Raw genomic sequence first — 19,368 nt, 5'->3', positions numbered from 1 at the left:
CTTTTTCTGTAATAATGAAAGGCATTGAGGAATTTCAGTGGTACCAAAACTCTTAGCAGTAACCAACTATTGATGCTAACAGGACCACTGGTCACTTCAAAGTCATCTGCTGCCTTTGCCCTCTGTTCCCATGCAATCACCACTCCCAAAGCGCTAAGGTATAGATAGGTACCTGCTTTCGTCCATCTACATATACACATGCATCTATCTACATATAGTGATACATAGATATATATCTACATATATAGATATATAGATATAGATACATATAAATAGATATGTATATATAGACACACACCCCCCTAGTAAAACTGCCTTTTGCAAGACAGATCAACTGCTAAATTCAAAGGTTATTCACTTTGATTTTGTGGTGAAATAGAAACTGAGGAGCCGGATGATTAATAACTCCGAGATGACTGCACACATTAGCAGAGTTGTTTATTATACACAGATATCACATTATATTAAGCTTCAACTCTGTCATTCTTCCATTGAAAACTCCTTCGACTTGCCAAGTTATTTTAGCAACTTAACAAAACTAGCTACAAAATAAGATACAAAGCAGTATTTTCAGAATTATGATCAACAAATAAGGAATTTCGGGTCCAGAAGGAGCCACCTATGGCAGAATCAGTTCTTAGAGGGAGGCCAAATGTAGATTTTTAATCCTGTGATGCTCCATTAAATGCCTAAGAGGTGTGCCAAGAGAGGTGTTGCCATAATAACTGCTCCTTCAGGTTGTGAAAACCAGCATGGAACTAGTGGGGCAGTCATTAGAGACGATTACTGATATCTTGGGGAGAGCAATGACTGAACTCATACTCAAGAAATCATCTTCTGACATAACCAATTCCTCCTCTTACAGCCCCCTCTGAAATCCACCTCGTTGCTGTAATCCCGTGGCAAAGCCTGCAGTGCGAAAACACCAGCAATACAGAAGTTTCTCAGGTCTCTTTGGCAAAGAAAAGAGCATTGAGTTGAGTTTTGAACACAACAAATGAGGTTGTTCGATCTCCTCTCAAGACCTCCTCTGTTTCTCAGTAAATCTGAGGTAATTCCTCATGGGCAATTCCTCATGCAGAAGTCACCAGGTCCTTTCCTCAACCCTCTTATCCAAAAAATGATTGTGTTTCTAGCTGATAGGATTAAAGTATTATGAAATAATATTTACAACACAGACACCTCTACAAATATTTTTACAGGTGTGTGTATGTAGACATGCGCACACATTCTTTCTCTGTGTATTTAATGGATACGCTTTAAGGATCTTACAGGATGAAAGCCGCATTATAAATGTAAGATATTACGTATCCTAAGAGATACCTACTTATCCTTTATGATCTTGCTTAATGTTCTACTAAATCATGTTTAGCTTGTTGCCTTTGCTACAGTGAATTTTAAATTTAAATCTTTTCCAAATCGTTCCTTCAAAAGCTCCCCACATCTCCGGAGCAGATTTCCCCCCAAACTTGTGAATAATCTCCGCAGATATGCACATAACATTGGTAGAGTTTTTCCAGGTCAGAGTACTTCAGATTGGACTCGAAACAATAACAACATGAGCAAAATTATGTCGATACAGGATGTGTTTGTCACTCTTCCACAAAACATGATTTTTTTTTCCTTTTAATAAAGGATAGTTAGTATCCTAGATCATAAAAAAAGCTAATTCAATTCAAAAGGTCTTCGCGTTCCCCATCTACCTTTTGCACACTCATAAAAAAAGTTACAGGGGCAAGAGGTGGATAGCTATTTTCTTGGCACATCAGGGTGAATTTTAATTCAGCTCAGAGACCTGAGCAATCTTTGAACAAACTCTCTCACAGAGATATGGGAGCTTTGCCATTAAGTCTCATGGATGAGGGATAAGGCCTAAGTGTATTTTCAAAGAAAACAGAATAAAATTGGTCGCGTTCCAGGAGTGCATTTGGTTGTAAAAGCCCTCAATTCACGCCAGAAGCCCAGCAAGCAACAGCGAAAAGGTCCTGTGGATGGCATCTATCACAGCAAGGAGAACAGACGATTGAGCACGCTTCAAGGGCTGGAAGGAATTACAATTTTAGACCTTTCTTCCCCCTTAATGAAACACATTCATTTGGAATATTTTGGCCTATCATATTTCATTAGTCTGTTGAGAGTTTGGAATAATTAGAAAGGTTTTATTTTGTTAAAAACTCATTTCATTTCACCTTAAATCGCTGCTAAACATGTTCTGTACTTGTCTTAGCTCACGGCGAGCACGAATGCAGATGACTCGGAGGGGAGAGCGCAGACCGTTCACAGACGCTAACGCCTTCTTGGTGCACAGTCAACTTTTCAGGTTTCCAGTCTACGAGACCCGTTTTCTCTCCTTAAGCAACCAAGCGCTTCTCACGAACGCGCCGCAGGTGCGCGCCGAGGGAAGCCGAGCCAGCCCGGCCGCCCGCCCGCGCCGAGCAGGAGCTCGCCCCGCGCGCTTGGGCTGAACGCAAAACGACAAGTTAACGCGAACCGCGAGCCGCTCGTGTCCTTTACAGCGCTTGCTCAGTATTCGGCCCGACGCGGACTAGTTCCTATGGCAGCTGCCGCAGCTCCTGGCACCACGATAACTCGCGGATAAACAGCTCTTTGTCGGAGCAGCTCCAAAGCCACCGCGTGCCAAACCGGCGCTTCTCCGGCTCCGGCAGTTTGCAGGGGGAAGCCGGGACGACGAGGTCAGCCCGAGCCCGCGGGAAAGCACGAGGCGCCTGGCAGAGGTGAGGCTCTTCCGCGGAGGTACCCGAGAAATCGTCCTGCCCGCGGGGAGCCTCGGCCCCGCGCTGGACACGGCGCCCGCCGGCACCGCGGTACTTCAGCAGGTTCTGCATCGGGCGCGAGGATTAAGAGGAAAAGGAGCTGCCCGGGGTTTCGGGGGAAAACCACTTATTTCAGCGGCTAAGGAGGCGCCTTGTCTAAAAGGAGCTCTTCGTTGTTCCCCAAGCGCTCGTGGTCCGCACAGAGGATTTTCACAGAAACACAGCCAGAAAAAGGCAGCTAAACGGTACGACAGAACGACCCGTTGACGAGGACAAGCCCGTGCCTTCACCGGCTTCAGTTAAAAGGTGGTCTGGGAAAGGCGCAACCGAGCATTGCAGGGGAAGAGAAAATAAAGATACTTGCATCCCTCCACTGATGATTAAAACCAGGGAAAGTGATTTAGCAAAATATCATCAACACACAGGTATCAAATTCTGGAGTCACTTGTACTCCAGCTCTTTCCACGCATGAATCCCAAGCCAATAGGTGTCACGAAGAACAAAAGCAAGAGAAGTAACAAGCACGCTATTTCATAGGTAACAGGGAAACGTTATTACACTCAAGTTGCCTGACAAACTGAGCACAAGAGTGCAAAAATATTTTTTTGTTTGCACTGTACGAACACCCATGTTCATACGCTTAACAGACACCCTCGTGTTCAAAGGGAAAATCTCTCTGCAGCTTTTCTGAAAGAAGTGGTATCGTACATACTGTTTTGATCAGTGTAATAACTCATAATAACTGCATTACATATACTGATGTACCCCTGTGACTTGCACTATTTTGTGCCTTAAAATTAAATGCAAAACATGATATTTTATTTATGCAGTGCATTCCTTTTTGCAGCATCTGGTGTATGCGAAATGTAATAATGTGAAACTCTTCTAGCCTGTTTGCCACTATCTCATCTGAGAGTCCATCTTCATGCTCCTGTACAGTCATTTTCAATCCATTTGGAACCCTATTCCAAACTGATACACTGAAAAAACACTAATTTACATTAATGGGAGTGATTGTTTGCTATATCAGAGATTGATACTTGATCTTATTTTCCAAATAAGTTATTGAACTGCTAGATATCTAAACTTAACCATTCACGTCCTTGCATGAATATTTTTTCTGTGAGAGAACACTGATTCATTACAAGATTATTGATCCTTTATCGTCTATTCTAAAGCAGAAAGCTATGCACGTAGGATTTAAGGCTCTAGGCAGTTTTTATCTTATATCAATAACATTTGCAACCTCTGTACTGCAGGGATAAAGCACACAGTAAGACGCAAACAAGAAATATAATATTTAAATCCAAGGAGCTCAGTTTCAATATTTCTTTGATGCTTTAGGAAGCGGAGGCACAGACTGGAAACGACGCGCACAAACAGACCCAGCGAGGCAGCGACTTAGCGACAAAGGGAATTTGGGTCTGTTAAGCCTTTGGGGAAGGTCTGGACCAGAGTGCCTCTCCTGTCCCCAGAGTAACGAGCCCGCCACGTCGCTGGGGTTGAAAAGCGGTGCTTTGACAAGGGGAGCGACACGCCGCGCGGCGGCCCAGCCCCTCACGGTCACCGAGCGCATCAGCCAGAGTAGAACTGCGGCAACTTCATTGCCTCCAGTCCAAGCTACCGCAGGAGACTATTTTAAACCTTCTGCGTCTACAATACGCTGTCGCAGGGTGTGCTCCTCCCTCTTATCTCTTTTCTTCCTCTTTTTCCTTTTCCATCTAGCACCTGAAAAGTGTCCTGAGGGTTTGACAGTTCCTATTTAATCGTTTCATCCTTCTGTATGGAGGACTGCTGAGCATCACACAGCGAGGTCACCGCCAGCCGGGCATTTCTGAATATCTGCCTGCCCTCTTATCTGCCTTGGTGCCAGGCTCCCGCTATCTCGCCTTTTTTTCCCTCCTCCCCGCAGTGTCTGTGATGTTGCGGCAAATAAAGTTCTAAATAACTCCCCTTGCTGGGGCGGGGGGAAAGGGCTGAATTTGCCAATAAACAAAAAGCCTCTCTGCAGAGACAGACTGTTTCCCATTTTTCTTTTAGTTCCCAGTGTACTGACAGTATAGTTATTAAAACCACCATTAGATTACAGAAGGGGAGAAGGACCAACAATAATTCTATTTAGCCTTAGAGGACACAGCTTCAATTCCCAGCTCACTTGCTGTATTTTGCAACTCAAAACTGTTACAGGTTGGTCATGCTTTCTCCAACAATATCAGACACCTACAGTACAATAAAATTTCCAACTTTTGGTTGTCCTACTATTCCTGTAAAACTAAGCAGGGACTCGGGACTCAATGAGATAAATTTTAAACAATATTGTCCTGTGGTTAGCTATACTACACCAAGATTTTCCTCGCTTTTAAACAGCTCAGCAGAGGTGTAGCACATTCCCTAGCTCACTTCTGATACGTGAGCTCTAAAGTAACATTTGTCACCGCCACTCTCCAGCTCGGTCAGAGTTTGCCCCTCAACTAGAATGAGGATTTTGCAAGCAATTTATTTTCCCACTTGGTATCTGAGCCTTAAAAAAACTCTGTAAGCTATTCTAACTGAGCCCAAAGTTGAAACATTGGGAATTGGGAATCCAAATATTTGGTGAATCACAATGTTTCCATGTGTTTATTAATATCGTCAAGCACTCAAGTCCCAGACATGTGAAAGGGGACTGAGCAAGCGTGGGGCAAAGCAGAGCCCGAGCTGCACGGGCCTCAGCAGCGCTACCCTGCAGTGAAACTCCCTTTCCTCCTCCGAGCTAAGCAGCGTTCGGATGGCCAGAGGGTCTGCACACACACATAACCATAACGAAGACGGCACAACGATCTTACACCCTTCACTGGCCCATAGCAACTATTCCGTGCACTTCATGTGCTTCTCACAAAACGATGGTACCATTTTGTGGCTGCTCCCTCCATTGCCCTCCTTCTGGTCTACTGGTTCAGACAGGAACCCAATAGATCTAGTCAAAACCAAGGGAATGGAAAACTAATAGCAGGGCACAGAAAAAAAAAAAATCTAACTGCAGACTGAAGAGTATACAGACTGATGCTCTCAGCACCTACAGATCAGCATATGTACGACAGACACTCACTGTTTTAACAGTGATTTGCAGAAACACCTGGACATGGAGTGTCCAGTGCAATACCTTCTCTGTCACCAGCACTTAGACACAGTTAGCAGCCAGAGAACACTGGACGTGTTGGCTTACAATGCTAAAGAACCACCTTCACACACCTCAGTCAAGGCCACTCTACGATGGAAAGCTGTAGGCTCTGCAGAACCCACGGGCCTCTAAGAGAAGAGCAAGAAAGCGTGCCTTCTACTACGCTCAAGAAGCAGAGTTAAATAAAAAAGGTGGTATTCTGTCAGCCACTGGCCATGTTACGGCCATGAAGACAATTCAAGTCAATCACTTAGGTCTGACCAGTGAGGCCAACTGGAATCTTCCTGCATCTTCAGTGGTAAAGAATCATGTCCCTCAACCACTGGACTACCAAAAACCATCCTGCACACTCCTAATTTCACTTCTAAGTATTTCCAATATCTATCTAACACACAGCTGGGAGCAGTCACCCTTCAAAGTTTTAGGAGTTATACAGGCTCAACTGAGGTTATCCAGACTGTCAGTCAGCATTAGAGGCTGTTGTCAGTCATTTCCAAACACGTCAGGAAACTGCAGTTAGAAACATTAACAATAGGATTTCACAGATGTAGGTTACACACTTCTAGAAAAGAAATGGCAGTTGCTGGCAATAGGGAAATACTTAAGAACTACTTATCCCCTAATTACATGAGGTACCGCACTCTAAGCCCTGAATGCTAAGCAGTGCTCCAGCGCGTGCTCATCTTCACCCTACAGAATTACGGGGAAACGCTAAGGCTCCATCTGAGCATTTCTTAGCCAAGATTCCTTGCATAAACAGATGGAGCAATTTTGCTGTTTCCATGCTGACACATTCAGACTGTAAAAGGATTAAGTTCTAATTTATCATAAAATCACTTCAGATAGGACACTGTAATCTTTCTATCCTTCTCAAGTGTGGCAAAGACAGGACTGTCTGTATTACATTCAAAATAGGCAAACAATAGCTGAAATGGTCAGTGAAACCCCTTTAACAGCTACAGAGCACTGATGGCAGCCTGGGTGGGGGAGCCAGTCTCAAGGACTTTCAATATTCCCCCAGAGGTGGGAGATGATCCTCACTACACTGATTTCCCAGCACACAGTAATGCATCAACCAACTCCCAGCGGCATCGCAGACAAAGATCGCCGTATTAAAAGGGGAAAGTTCTTGTTACGAGTTGAATATCAAAATCCATAAAGCAGCAAGGAGTGCAGGTAGTGAAGATTTTATGAGGCTGCTCTGCACACCCAACTGTTGGGAGAAGACTGGCACATGGCAGAACAGGTCAGAGTTAGACTGGTTTTCTCACTCTGCAGTAACAAAGCAGTTGGAAGCGAATGCAGGAGTGGAGCCAAATTAGATTTGGCTTTTGAAGGGAGTCTGGTGATAACTTTCAGCACTAGGCATTAATTAATATTGCTGGAACATTTTGAGAAGTTACCCAGAACCTGAACACGATGTGCAGAGAAAAGCTCCCTGATAAACTATGTAGCCAGTGCAAAGATACCTGTTAATTCCTACTCAGAAGATTGTTTTCCCCGAGATTGTAACTTTTAAACAAAATTTCCCCTCGAATACAATGGAAGGGCTGCTTCTCTAAGAAAATGAGAATAAAATCATCATGGAGAAACTAATACCATGAAGTTTAGTTCCACATCTGCTGTCAGTGATGTCTCAAACTCCTCTGTGGTTTCAGCAGTTCCTAACTGGGGAACACGAATTCCATTTTCAAAGTGTTTAAGCTTTCCAATGTTCTTGTGAATGCATCCAAAGAAACATATCTTGCTAGCCATGGGAGAGCCAAGCACCCTGCTCCAAGCATCATCTTCCTACTCTGCATTTGGCAGTGTGTGGTCCTGAAGCCATGTCTCCACAGGGAAAGAGATTCTCTCAAGTATGACTTTGTTCAAATTGAACTTTGCAAAGAAATGACATATTTATATAAAACTAAATTCCATCTAAGTTTCCTGATCAGCTCTCTGCACAGTTACACATTCTGAACCCTTTTTTCCCTGCTGGCAGTCTGTATTCACATCTTGTGCTGCTTAAAGTGCAGATGAAAACCTTTCCTCCAGCACAGATTTTGAGAAGCTTGTTCAAGCCTTCCCCTAAAGATAGAATTCTTTAATGGACAACTTAAGTTACACTAAGCTATTGCTGGAAATGTAATGACAGGGCTGCCAGCTGAAAGTCTAAATACCAAAATAAGACAATAGATCAGTCATTCTCATTATGGCTTCTTTGTACTTCCTTGAAATTATGGGTCTGTAAAAGTACCAGGCTTAATTGTCTAGTAAGTCACTGTCTTGCCTGCCTCCTTCCTAAATGCCATGGCACAGAAACGAAGGCTATCTCAGGTTTTCTTTTGTTACTCTCGTGGGCATGAAGTAAACATTTCAATCAATTTGTGAAGCTCATTTTCTTATACTATGAGGTTAGCATTACACTGTAAACCTGAAGTTGGAAAGAAAGGACATAGCATTTGGAGGGTAGAGAGGAACAGAAAATCGCCGCTGTAGAGACACAGACAGTGACCCATATTTGCAGTCAGTTGGTCTATTTATCTGCAGATGTTAGTGTAGTTTAATAGCTAATGGCACCATATAAGTACCATTTGTAGAAAAACTTTTGTTCCACAGCCTCAAATGCATTCCCACATTCCTCCTAAACTTAGACCAAAAACGTGAAAGGTTTTAGAAAACCTAAGTTACATATTTAGAGTAAGGCTTTGCAATTTTTAGTAATGACCAAACAATGGTTGTCTAGAACAACATACACCAGTAGAATCAATTGATTCTAGTCCTCAGGTTTTCATTTGAATCAATTCTTTATGAATATTCAGCATTTATATCTGAGGACATTTTTATGATATTTATCCTGTATACACCTTTTAACACCTGGATTTTGTTCTCTTCCAAGAAATTCAAACCAGTTACAGCCCCAATAGCACTTAAACACATAGCAGCATCTTCTCTGCACTTTCTCCTAGTCCTTCCTATTTATCTTACCTTTAACATAGCGTGTTTTTCATTTGCTCCAACAATCAAAATTTCTGCCATATCCTCAGCATGCTCAGTCCGCGCATGGACAAACAAGGCTCTGCCAGCTTCCGATATATTCTTCAGCGCAACTAAAGACCCATCGCTTTCCACCTTGAAGTCTGGGTTAGAAACTTCGAAGTTCAACTTGTTATTCCCCTGGCAGTCATCAAACACCACTGAAAAAATTAGAAGAAACAAGTATTATGTTAATAGCTTGTCTATAGATGTCAGGAAGAAATGGCTCTAATCTAAGGGGAAAACTTTATAAAATTATAGTCACACAAATACAAAGCTTCTTTCCAAATTTTAACAATCTTCTGAACACATATCCTGAGAAGGACGAGGAGTTTTTGACCATTCTAATTGGTAAGACATATATTAAGCACTCTCGGCATGAATATTTTGTTACCACTCAAATCAAAAGCGCTAAATACCCAGGTTGTTAGGCAATAGCAAGAGAGGCCTTCTCATTCCCTTCCATCAAAAAACGGATCTCAAAAGCCTTTTCTGCTGGCAAAGTAGGTTTCAGATATCCATTAGGTTATTCTTGGAATGGGTCGTTTACAGAATATTCTACTTCACATTCTACTGCAAAAATGTTATAATAAAAGTAGAACTATAATATTTTTGTTGACTATCTGAATTTTGATATAGTGCATTACCTGCACTATAGGTAGAGCTAAGGATGCTAAATCTTTATTAAATAATAATAATGTTAATAACCCTGTTTCACTTTACATGGAAGATTTAAACCATTCACTAAGGCTAGCATAAAGAGAAACATCTCTACAGTACTAAGGTTTGAGACTTTGCCTCAAATGTCTTGTGAGTCTAGTATATTCAGATTTGCATGAAATACTGGAACATGGATTAGTGATGCAACTACCAGGCAGTAACACTAATCTGTCCCTAAAATATTCAGCCACATGTAAACTCCTTGCTAAGCCACCCAACATCCACATGACATCAGAACCAAACCCATTCAGACGGGTTTCCAGACACATGGGATCGCAGCACTTCTCGGCGAGGTGAAAAGCGGAAAGTCTTTCCCCTTCCAAACAAGGGGAAACCACGCTCCCCCCTTTCCATCTGTGCGAGTGCCATGATCCCCAGGGGCTGGGAGGGCAGTGGGGAGCAGTATGACCGCTGCACTGGTGGTGGAAACCAAATCCCTTTTCCCTTGGGAACTTTTAGTTCTCAAGTCACCTTTTCAGATTTTGACATGTCAAAGATGCATTTGTATGCAGGGGGTTTTGTTTCGTTTGTTCTTACACAGTCTGTTCTACATTCCATACTTGCTTCTCGAGTTACTGTTAACATAGAATATTTTACTTAGCTGTATATTCTTGCTATCTCAATTTTATATTTCATTTTTATCAGATCTTTAGAAACTGCGTTACATTAAGAAATGGATACAGACAGGGAAGCAGAGACTACAGGCAATCAAAGACAATAGAGTTTACTGAAAATAAAGCATTTTCAGTAATTGTTTAAATTCATTGTGTACATTATCCTTGGATTTGGTTGTTGTTTTCACAGGAAAAAAAAAAAACACAACATTTCCTGTGGTGGGGCTGGCCTCATAGCACCACTGCAAAATTTCACAAAAAGCCTCTTCATCAAGATGCTTCCAAGCCAAACCAAATTTTGCATCTCTTTCCAGACATGCCAGTTTGAAGCATGAGCTGCCAGAAGACCTCATGGAAATCCCTTCTTCCTGAACATTCACTGGGACTGAATCCCAAAATAGAAGCATCACAGGGGAAAAAGAAACTACTGCCAGTTCCAGAACTCAAATACAACTTTATTTTATGATGCATAATGATGAAAAAGCTTAAATTAAAAATTAAATAAAAGCAAAATACCCAAATGCCCCAAAATTCAAAAACTACACAGAAGAATGTGTGTGACACTTTGCCACATCCACAAAGGAATTAGGAGGCTGAAGTGGGATTTAAATAGAACATCAAGTTCTGAACCTATAGACATGCCTGTCTATCATCCCACTGAGAAGTAGCTAAATTTTGGTCACCATAGCTTCTTGCATGAAAATTATCCAAGTACCTGCCAGATCTACTTCTGTAGAAGTTTTAAGCTTGCTTACATGTTTTAGCTAAATCCTGTTCCCATTTCCTCTGGTTTACTCAAGGGTAAGAGCACTCTCCTCGGATTCACAGAGGGATAGCAAAGCAGAGTTTCGTCAGCACATTTGGCATTTCACTGAATTTTGCGGAAAGCAAAAGGGATTACAAACAGAAAAAAGGAAACAAAAAGCTGTCTTTCCTCACGGCTGCTGCAGTCCCCGCAGACAAATCTACCCAAATCTGTCATATCGCACACCCCTGCTTGCAATATCTTACCCTGCAGTAAATGGGAGAAAAGAGAATTTTGGAGCGGTAGCACTTTGAAACAATTTTACAATGCCAATCCGCACCAGTGTCCACACTGCCCTAAGGGCCTTAGCTGGTCCCTGAGACCAGGCAGCGCTCACGGAAAGACTTCTGCAATCACAGTAGCAATTTGATGGAAGAGCCACCCTAGTATAAAATCACCTGTTGCAATTTATGTTGATGATATGACAGGTATTTTAACAGATTCACTGCAATCTCCTAAAGCTATCAACCCACAAAAAGACAAAATTTCCCTGTCACCACAAATGTGGGAAGTTGAAACTCTCTATTGTAATCACTGTATAGATTACAGTCTTGATGAATTATGGTGGATTGCCTTTTAACTTTTTTCCCTCCCTATAAAAAACAATCAAACAAGGCCTTAAGAATGTACCTTGTTATATTGAACAAACTTTTCCTCTTCATAATCAAAAGGTGCTGGTGGCCTACCAGTCTGCTATTACTTTGCACCTGGAAAAATTGAGCATCTCACTCTGCCAGTTAATCATGTTAGGAGTAAGAAGCTTCTCAGTAATGCCAAAAAAATTGCCCAAAGTAGTAAAACCTAATGACTATGACAAAGTAATTGCTTAAAAACAAAAGCGAGGGTTCCGAGCTGGAGCTACCCAGCCTCGTACTTCAGAGGGGCGACGTGGCCCGGGGTACATCGCTCCCGCCTTGCTGCTCGGCACTCACGGATCTGCGGACTCCTGCTCCGCTGCCACCTGGGAGCCCTGCAGAAAGTCAGAGACCTCATGCAGATTAGATGCACAAAATCAGCAGATGTACTTGGATCTACATTGTATCTTCACTTGAAGTTATGAATTTGGCACTTTCAGACCTTTCATACTTCGCTCATCCATTGACCCTGCTTTCCGAAATGCTGCACTTTTTCCAGGGGCAGAAGTGGAGTTGCTTGAAAGTGGGAAACTTACTGTGTCTCATCAAAAAGCACTGATGCTTTCAATCCCCAATTCTACCACAGAAACAAGAGTATTTGACAAGGTTAATAGCAAGGAGGGGGAAAGAAAATGAAAAGGCTCTGAGCACTACTGATAGGTAGGACAGAAATTAGAAGTGGGTGGAAGGAAATTAAGTGATCGCAAGGATAGAGAACACGAAGATTACTCAGACCAAGGGCCAATGGAGAAGAAACCAAAGCAAATTGTTAAAAGTTCACGATAAGCGTAGCTTTTGATAAAAATCACTAGTCTGAAGCTAGAAGTAAATCTGGGCTTTATCAGAACTGTGATACTGCCTCAACTGGAAAGACTGGAAAACTTCTCACAGGATCCCCATTACGTTCTCAGTCACTTGTCCGATGGCTCCTCTCGGGAACATTTGCTTCCTTAAACTCACATCACTTCTGGGGAAAAGCCAGCGTAGACACCCAAAAGTTACAGCCCTAGAGCACAACTCAGCACAGCCCATGCTTCCCTGCCCTGTTCTCCCACATTTGTGCCCCAGGCACTCAAGGAACATACGAGGAGTCTCAGCTTCAGCAGCTTATTCGGATTTCCAGCCTAAGGCACTCTCTCTCTCAAACTTAACAGGTTGCTGATACTCAAAATAAAAGAGAGAGAGAGAGAGAGAGAATACAAATCTCTGTGTAAAAGTTTAAGTGATTAATTACTCCTCACGATCACGAAGCTCAAACGTGAACTAATTAGTGTGCGAGATGCTACAGAAGGGTTTGGTGCCATGGGTTAAGGGGAGGTGCAGCCCGGGATTAGAGAAAGTTTTCCAGCTACAAAAGGTAGCTTACTACTGAGGACGTGCTGGATATTTACTGTTGCAGGGTTTTTAACAAGGGTTTAAACAAGCACAAAGTTAATCCAAAAATCACTCAAAACCAACATCAGTACCTGATCCTACTTCAGAGCAAGCTGATGGACTAGGTTGAAGCCCCTTCTAGACCTACAGGTCTTAGATTCAGTTCATTTTCCCGTGCATTAATATCTACATTAGGCCTATACATGTCTGCTTCGGTCAAGAAAAAGAAAAACTATGAAAAGACAGTGAATTAACTACTGTGTCCCCCTACACAGCCAATCCAGCAAGCTGCATCCTGCAATCTCTCCCAGGGCTAAAGGAAATTTGGGTATGGGACAGAGTTTCTCAAAACAAGATGAAAGAACACAGGCAAGGAAACAAAACAAAAAAAAAAGCAGCAGCATCCTATTGAGAAGATATCTAAAATATCAAAAGTGCCAGATTTCAGGAAAATGTGAATGTCTCATTAGAAATAAAACATATCATTTCTTCTAATAAGATCTTTTCCGATTATTATTAAAATAATCCCCAATTATCCAGAAGCAGTTAACAAAATCCATGTCCATTGGATGCATATTACATGCACAGAGTCTACTAAGCTTCATAGAGAGGAGAGACAGAACCAAAGATGCTGGCAGTTTGCGAAACTAAAAAGTTCATCTTCCAATATATAACCCTTTGCTACCATCAACCATGGTGACTTACGATGTTTTGATGTACAGTGATGATCGTGATGTAATCACGATGTTCATGCACTGGCCACATAAAGACAAGGTAAAGTTCTGAGATGGAAGGCAGAAAAAACAGGCAGTATAAATATATAACTGGCATTATTCGTATTGCTCAGCTACAGTACTACAGATTGAACAGTAGCCTGGTGAAATGTCCACATACATTAAGATCTCCCCTGTCCTCCTACACACACGCGCGCAGTGTTAGAGCTTAAAGAGTTTAATTAGGTTGCAAGCTCTTCAGGGCAGCCGATTGCTTGTTCTGTGCTCACACAGCGCTCGGCAAAATCATTCGTGGCTGATGGTCAAGGTGCTACAGAAGTGCAAAACATTAAGAACAGTCACTGTTCAACTCTACCTCCAATCTAAAGCGTGGGAAATACTACTGCAGACGTGACTAAACGGTGGTTACGTCCCATCATCAAGAACTTCATGGGCAATTGAAGCAACGATCTAACATTTATTTACAGGAAGGCAGAGTTCTTCGTTTATTGATGCACATATGACTCTTCTGATGTTACTAGTCATGCTCCAGCTGCCAAATGAACATCTTTATTGTGCTTAATATGCCATATGGTATGAGACAGGCTCCAAAACTCCATGCAAGCAAAATGAAAATACTGCCAAGCGTCTCCCAAAGAAAAACAACATGCATGTCACTCATCGCCCTCTGCTCATTTCTCAGCCTCCAGTACTAGGCTTTTCCTCCTTTCCGTGAGGAAGCTCAGCCACACGTGACTCGTACTAAGTATTTCTGTCCACCAGCTAGATTATTAATGCTACTGCCTACATGCATCCCAAGGCTTTAATCACTGACTTTGATTTTATCATCATCATTGCAACTGGTGGAAAGAGAGATTCTTCTGTAGGATCCCAAGTCTACTACTGTAATGATGGGAAATGGAAGCTGTGTTCAGAAATGTTACCTTTAACAGACCTCAGCAAGAAATGTCAAGTTCCTAAGATTCATTGTTTCAGTGCAGCCTGTCTCCCCGCCGAGGGGCCACATACTGAAGCACAGATGTTTTAGCAAACACCATTTTAAAAACATTAAAACCTTAGCAGTCAGGTCTTTCTTGTGAACCCACACAGAAACAAAACACAAGGTGAAATAGCTCTCTTGCATTCAACAGCACACTGAGCTAACATTTCTCTTTCAAAGCATTATTTTTTCAGAGTATCATTCTCAGAAGTTTTAAGGCATTTTGAGCAGAAATTCACAATCCATAGTTTCCCCTCTGACAAAATCTCTAAACAGGTATTCTGAATAAATATACAAATATATACACACACACAAAAACTTACTCTGTGTCTACATACACATATACATATTTTAACGTTGGATGATAGCTAGCAACAAAACTGCTCCTCAGTGAGATCTCACATTGAGAATATACACCAAACACAGATTTAATTACTGTATCAACTAAGCATAGGATCCTTTTTGTAAACGCAGTCTAGTCTTGTTAAATCAGTGGGATTTTTGGCATGAAGAGAATTTTATCTTGTGCACCTTTATCCTGTATCATTCCTTTTAACAGGTGACTTTAGAGCATATTGAAACTGCTTGTCTCTCTCCTTTTGGAAGCTGCATCTGAGAGAGGGCTAGAAGAAAAGCACGTTACAGCTGCACAAAGGCAACAACTTTCCAGCCCAGCAGGCATCTCTTGGCTGCAGCAAAAAAATCGTCCCTGCTCAAAGATGTTAGCAAAATACAGAAGTTAAATGGACAGAAAATTGGCAAAGTTGAACTTCATTAACTAGGATGAGGAAGGGGATGATTGAAGCAAAAATAAATGCTTGTAAGTGCCGCTGTAGTGGGAAGTAACTAACGACCCGCTGAAGCTCTAGCTGACAGTAAACAAGGAGGTTGAGCGCACACAGCGGACATGCAGCTAGAGAGATGATATGAGGTACCACGGGACCAATGTTAGTTAACTGCTGAACCCATGAGTCTTAGTGGTAAAAGCTCTGGTATGAGGGTATGTCATACAAGAGGCCAGTAGACACGCAGAGCTTTAGGAATATTCAATAGATCAGTTTGTCTGTCAACATGAATGAGATGAACCAACATATCTGGACAGGCCATATCCATCCAAGAAGGAGAGGTATCTCTGATAATAGCTAATAACAAAGGCAGTTGGGAAATAAAAAATCTTGCTTTGCAGGTTAGCAATATTGTCACTTGGGAGAAACAGCTTCTCTCCCTTCCCTTGAGATGCCTTCACAACAGGCTCTGAAGGCCAGGCTCTGGAGGGAGGCCACATCTTGTTCATTCCTGCTGGTCTCCTGCAAGGACACCTAAGGCAGGAGGAAGAGAGGAAACAGAAGGACAGACATGCCACCCACAACACTTCTGGGTCACTTAAACTCCAAACAGGACACTGGACGCTGTCAGAAGTTAATTCCAACTTTTGAACCAAAATAAATTCTCAAGGTGCAAGTCCATCAGCCCCTTTCCCCACACCCACTGGGTATGCAGAGAGATGGAAACCAGGAACAAATCAAACAAAAACACGGCTAGAAACCCACTGCTATTCCCCCATAGCCAAATTTTGAAATAACGGATGCAAGCAATTGGGCAACTGGCCCTGCCTTGGGACAGCTGCCACGTTACTCCTGCCTCCTTTAGAATTAGCAAACATCCCCACACCAGCTTCAGTTTTACAAAGCTCATCCCTTTAAACCGAGATCTAAGCTAAAAATTAACAGATGACAGGAACTGCATTCTGACCCCCTAGGGCTATGATGAACTCTTTGGATGCCTGACTCCAAATTTATTTTGAAAAGCAAAGCAGCTCACAGTTCTTGGTGTTAGCCCTAATCTCTATCAAATCTAATCCTGGCATATTTATCAATGATTTATCATCAGTTTTTTTTTTAACTGGATAGTAGAAAAGAAAGTGATCAAAACCACAATTTTTCTAAAAGTCAGACAGGCTGACCATTAAAACATAAGTTTATCGTTATTTGAAATCAAAAACCACTCTTGAAATAATAGGTTTGTGGCTCAAAAAAGTTACTAGCAAGCCTAAAAAGCTCCTTTACAGAAAGCATCCTATTGAACTTTCATGAAAATGAACAGAATGAACGAATTTAATAAAAATCCTTTTCATATGAGTTTTTAAAGTTTAATGCTAAATTGCAACTCTGCAGTGGAACTGCTATAGAGTTATTTAAAAAAAGAAAAACCAAAAACGATAAGGTTATCGTCCCCCACAGCACGTTCACGATCCTCTTGTATGTACATCGTTTCTTTACATGCTTCCTGAAGCAAATTATAATGACGACTGATTTTGTTTAGCACCTAGATAGTCAAAGACTGAAGAAACAAGCAACAGTACAATACTCAAAATCTAGCAAATACCGCTGAACATGCACACACACACACACATCTATATTCAATTTCTTTGGGAGAGTAAGAACCAAACACCAGACTTGATCTTTGCACGTGCTAATAATGCCTGCACCAGTAACCTGAACAGGCAAACATCCCCACACCATTTACACCGGCTTTAGGCACACCAGCCAGTTAAATCACACCAACTTGGCCAACAGTTTGGCACAAGCAAGGTTGTCCATATCTACTCTTCTAAGACGCCTTTCTTCCACAATTTGCAGAAGATTTTAATATTCACAGGTTTTTCTACACCATTAAAATACACAGGGAAAATATAGCGCTGATAAGAGCAGCACTTCCCATAGGTGCCAAAAGCCGAGCAGGACACTTGGGATCGGCTGCAGCCAGGAAGCTGCTTTGGAGCACAGCAGGCCACACGAGCGGCACGGCTCGGCTGGCGCCGATGCCAAGGACTCCCGTTTTACTCAGCACAGATAAGCTCTGGCTTATTTTTGTCTTTTCTTGCTCCCTGTTTCTTTTCCTCACAGACAAAAGTATCCCTCAATCACATATCATCACCATCTTCAAAGAACCCCTCACTTCTCCCAATGCTTCTCCATCAGCTGTTTCTAGTTGCTTGAAATTATAGGGAAATCCAAACATTACACTAAAAACTAAGGCAAAAAAAAAAAAAAACAAAACAAAACAAAAAAAAAAAAACACCCTCAAGCCAGACTTCACCAGCTCACATTACATATCTTCACAGATCCCTTTGCTGCCTGTTGTCTCACTTAGGACAAAAATCTAACCAAGTGGAAGAAGCAGTAATGACTTCTCAGCTGGAAGTTATCCTGACTTATTCATTACAGGGTAGACATGTTATTGACTGATCTCTTAGGTCACTGGCCGATTATAAGGCATGTTAATACTGCAGCTTCTGCTCTTAGCCCTGGAGAAAAATTAGTTTCAAAAATAGGATGTCAGTGCACACGTCCGAAAAAGCCTTTGATGGTGCTCTGTCGTGGTCATTGACCTTTCCACTGCAACACCTAGCCCAATTTAAACAGCTCCCGCGTCTATGGGAACGCAGAGGACACTTGGGGAGCCACAGCCTCTGAGGAGCTGTCACGTGTGGAAGAACATGTCATTTCACTGTTAACACCACGTTGCTTTGGAACAGTCTACCCAGCCCCGAGCCCAGCAGAGGCACCTAGAAAAGATGCCTTCACCTTACTCAGGTCGATGAAGGGGTTTCCTATTGTGATGCATATATTCGACATTTTTCCTTTTGACCCAATTTACGTAACATTTTGGTAAGAATCCCAGGAGAATGTAAGAGGAAATTAATTTTAAAAATTCTTACAAAATTTCACAAGCTGAGTCCGTGACACAAATAGATAGAATCAAAGACATTCAAATGTATTCAGTATGTTGTGATTCTGCAAATTACTGAGAAGTTTGTCAGTCTGAAATTATTTGTATCCTATAGCAGAGCAAGATGGGATAGAGGTCATACAAGAATTCCCAGTGGTATGTAACAGATAATTTCCTTTAAATATCAGCTGAATAAAGAATCAACAAACCATATACTCTTAACCATAAGTGTTCTTGGCTTCTACACAAACACACATCTGATCTTTTAACAGTCACCTTAAATGCTATTCTCAATCAAATTTCTTGCTACATGTAATTTATTGAAAACTAATCAATTGGCGTTATATTCAGTAGAAGAAACATGGTCCCAGGGGGATTTAAAGTATGTAAATAAATTGCTGCCAGTAGATGTCAAAAAATAACAACAAGTAATCAGTCACAGGAAATCACTGTAGTGCAACCAGCACACACAAAAAAATCCTTATTCACTCCACTATGTTTTTAAGATGTCTCCAAAGCAACAAATTCATTTAGTAAGGGTTTTCAGTTAACTAGACAGTTAGCTGCAGGTCATAGGATCCCTGCTCTCTCCCCGCCAAGTTCACAATTAAAACTGTTTGTCTTCAAGGTCAGTTTGCTGTAATTACAGTAATCTGTCATTTCTTAACATGAACTGTCATAACTACTTCTTTCTCCCCCCTCCGCTTTTTTTTTTTTTTTTTTTTTTTAAACTAATACCAAACATTTGCATCGATACTCAACCAACAGCAGTATGCTAGGAGCCTTAAGTGAAATTGCTTGAAATTCGGATATAATGGAGTTG

The 19,368-nt window shown here is 41.8% G+C and overlaps 1 protein-coding gene across 2 annotated transcripts in view; it reads right to left on the bottom strand.

Moving 5' to 3' along the window:
* The window catches only part of CDH13 (cadherin 13), a 480,777-nt gene that overhangs the window by 307,253 nt on the left and 154,156 nt on the right, over positions 1 to 19,368 (bottom strand). For both annotated transcript variants that reach the window (XM_062586341.1, XM_062586342.1), the window contains exon 3: positions 8,905 to 9,113. In XM_062586341.1, coding sequence (XP_062442325.1) covers positions 8,905 to 9,113 — 209 coding nt within the window. The remainder of the gene's footprint in view (positions 1 to 8,904; positions 9,114 to 19,368) is intronic.

This window comes from Rhea pennata, chromosome 13 (assembly GCF_028389875.1).
Source record: "Rhea pennata isolate bPtePen1 chromosome 13, bPtePen1.pri, whole genome shotgun sequence".
NCBI classification, from domain to species: Eukaryota; Metazoa; Chordata; class Aves; order Rheiformes; family Rheidae; genus Rhea; species Rhea pennata.
Note: the sequence above shows the minus strand (reverse complement) of the source record. Positions and strands in the feature narration are given on the sequence as shown.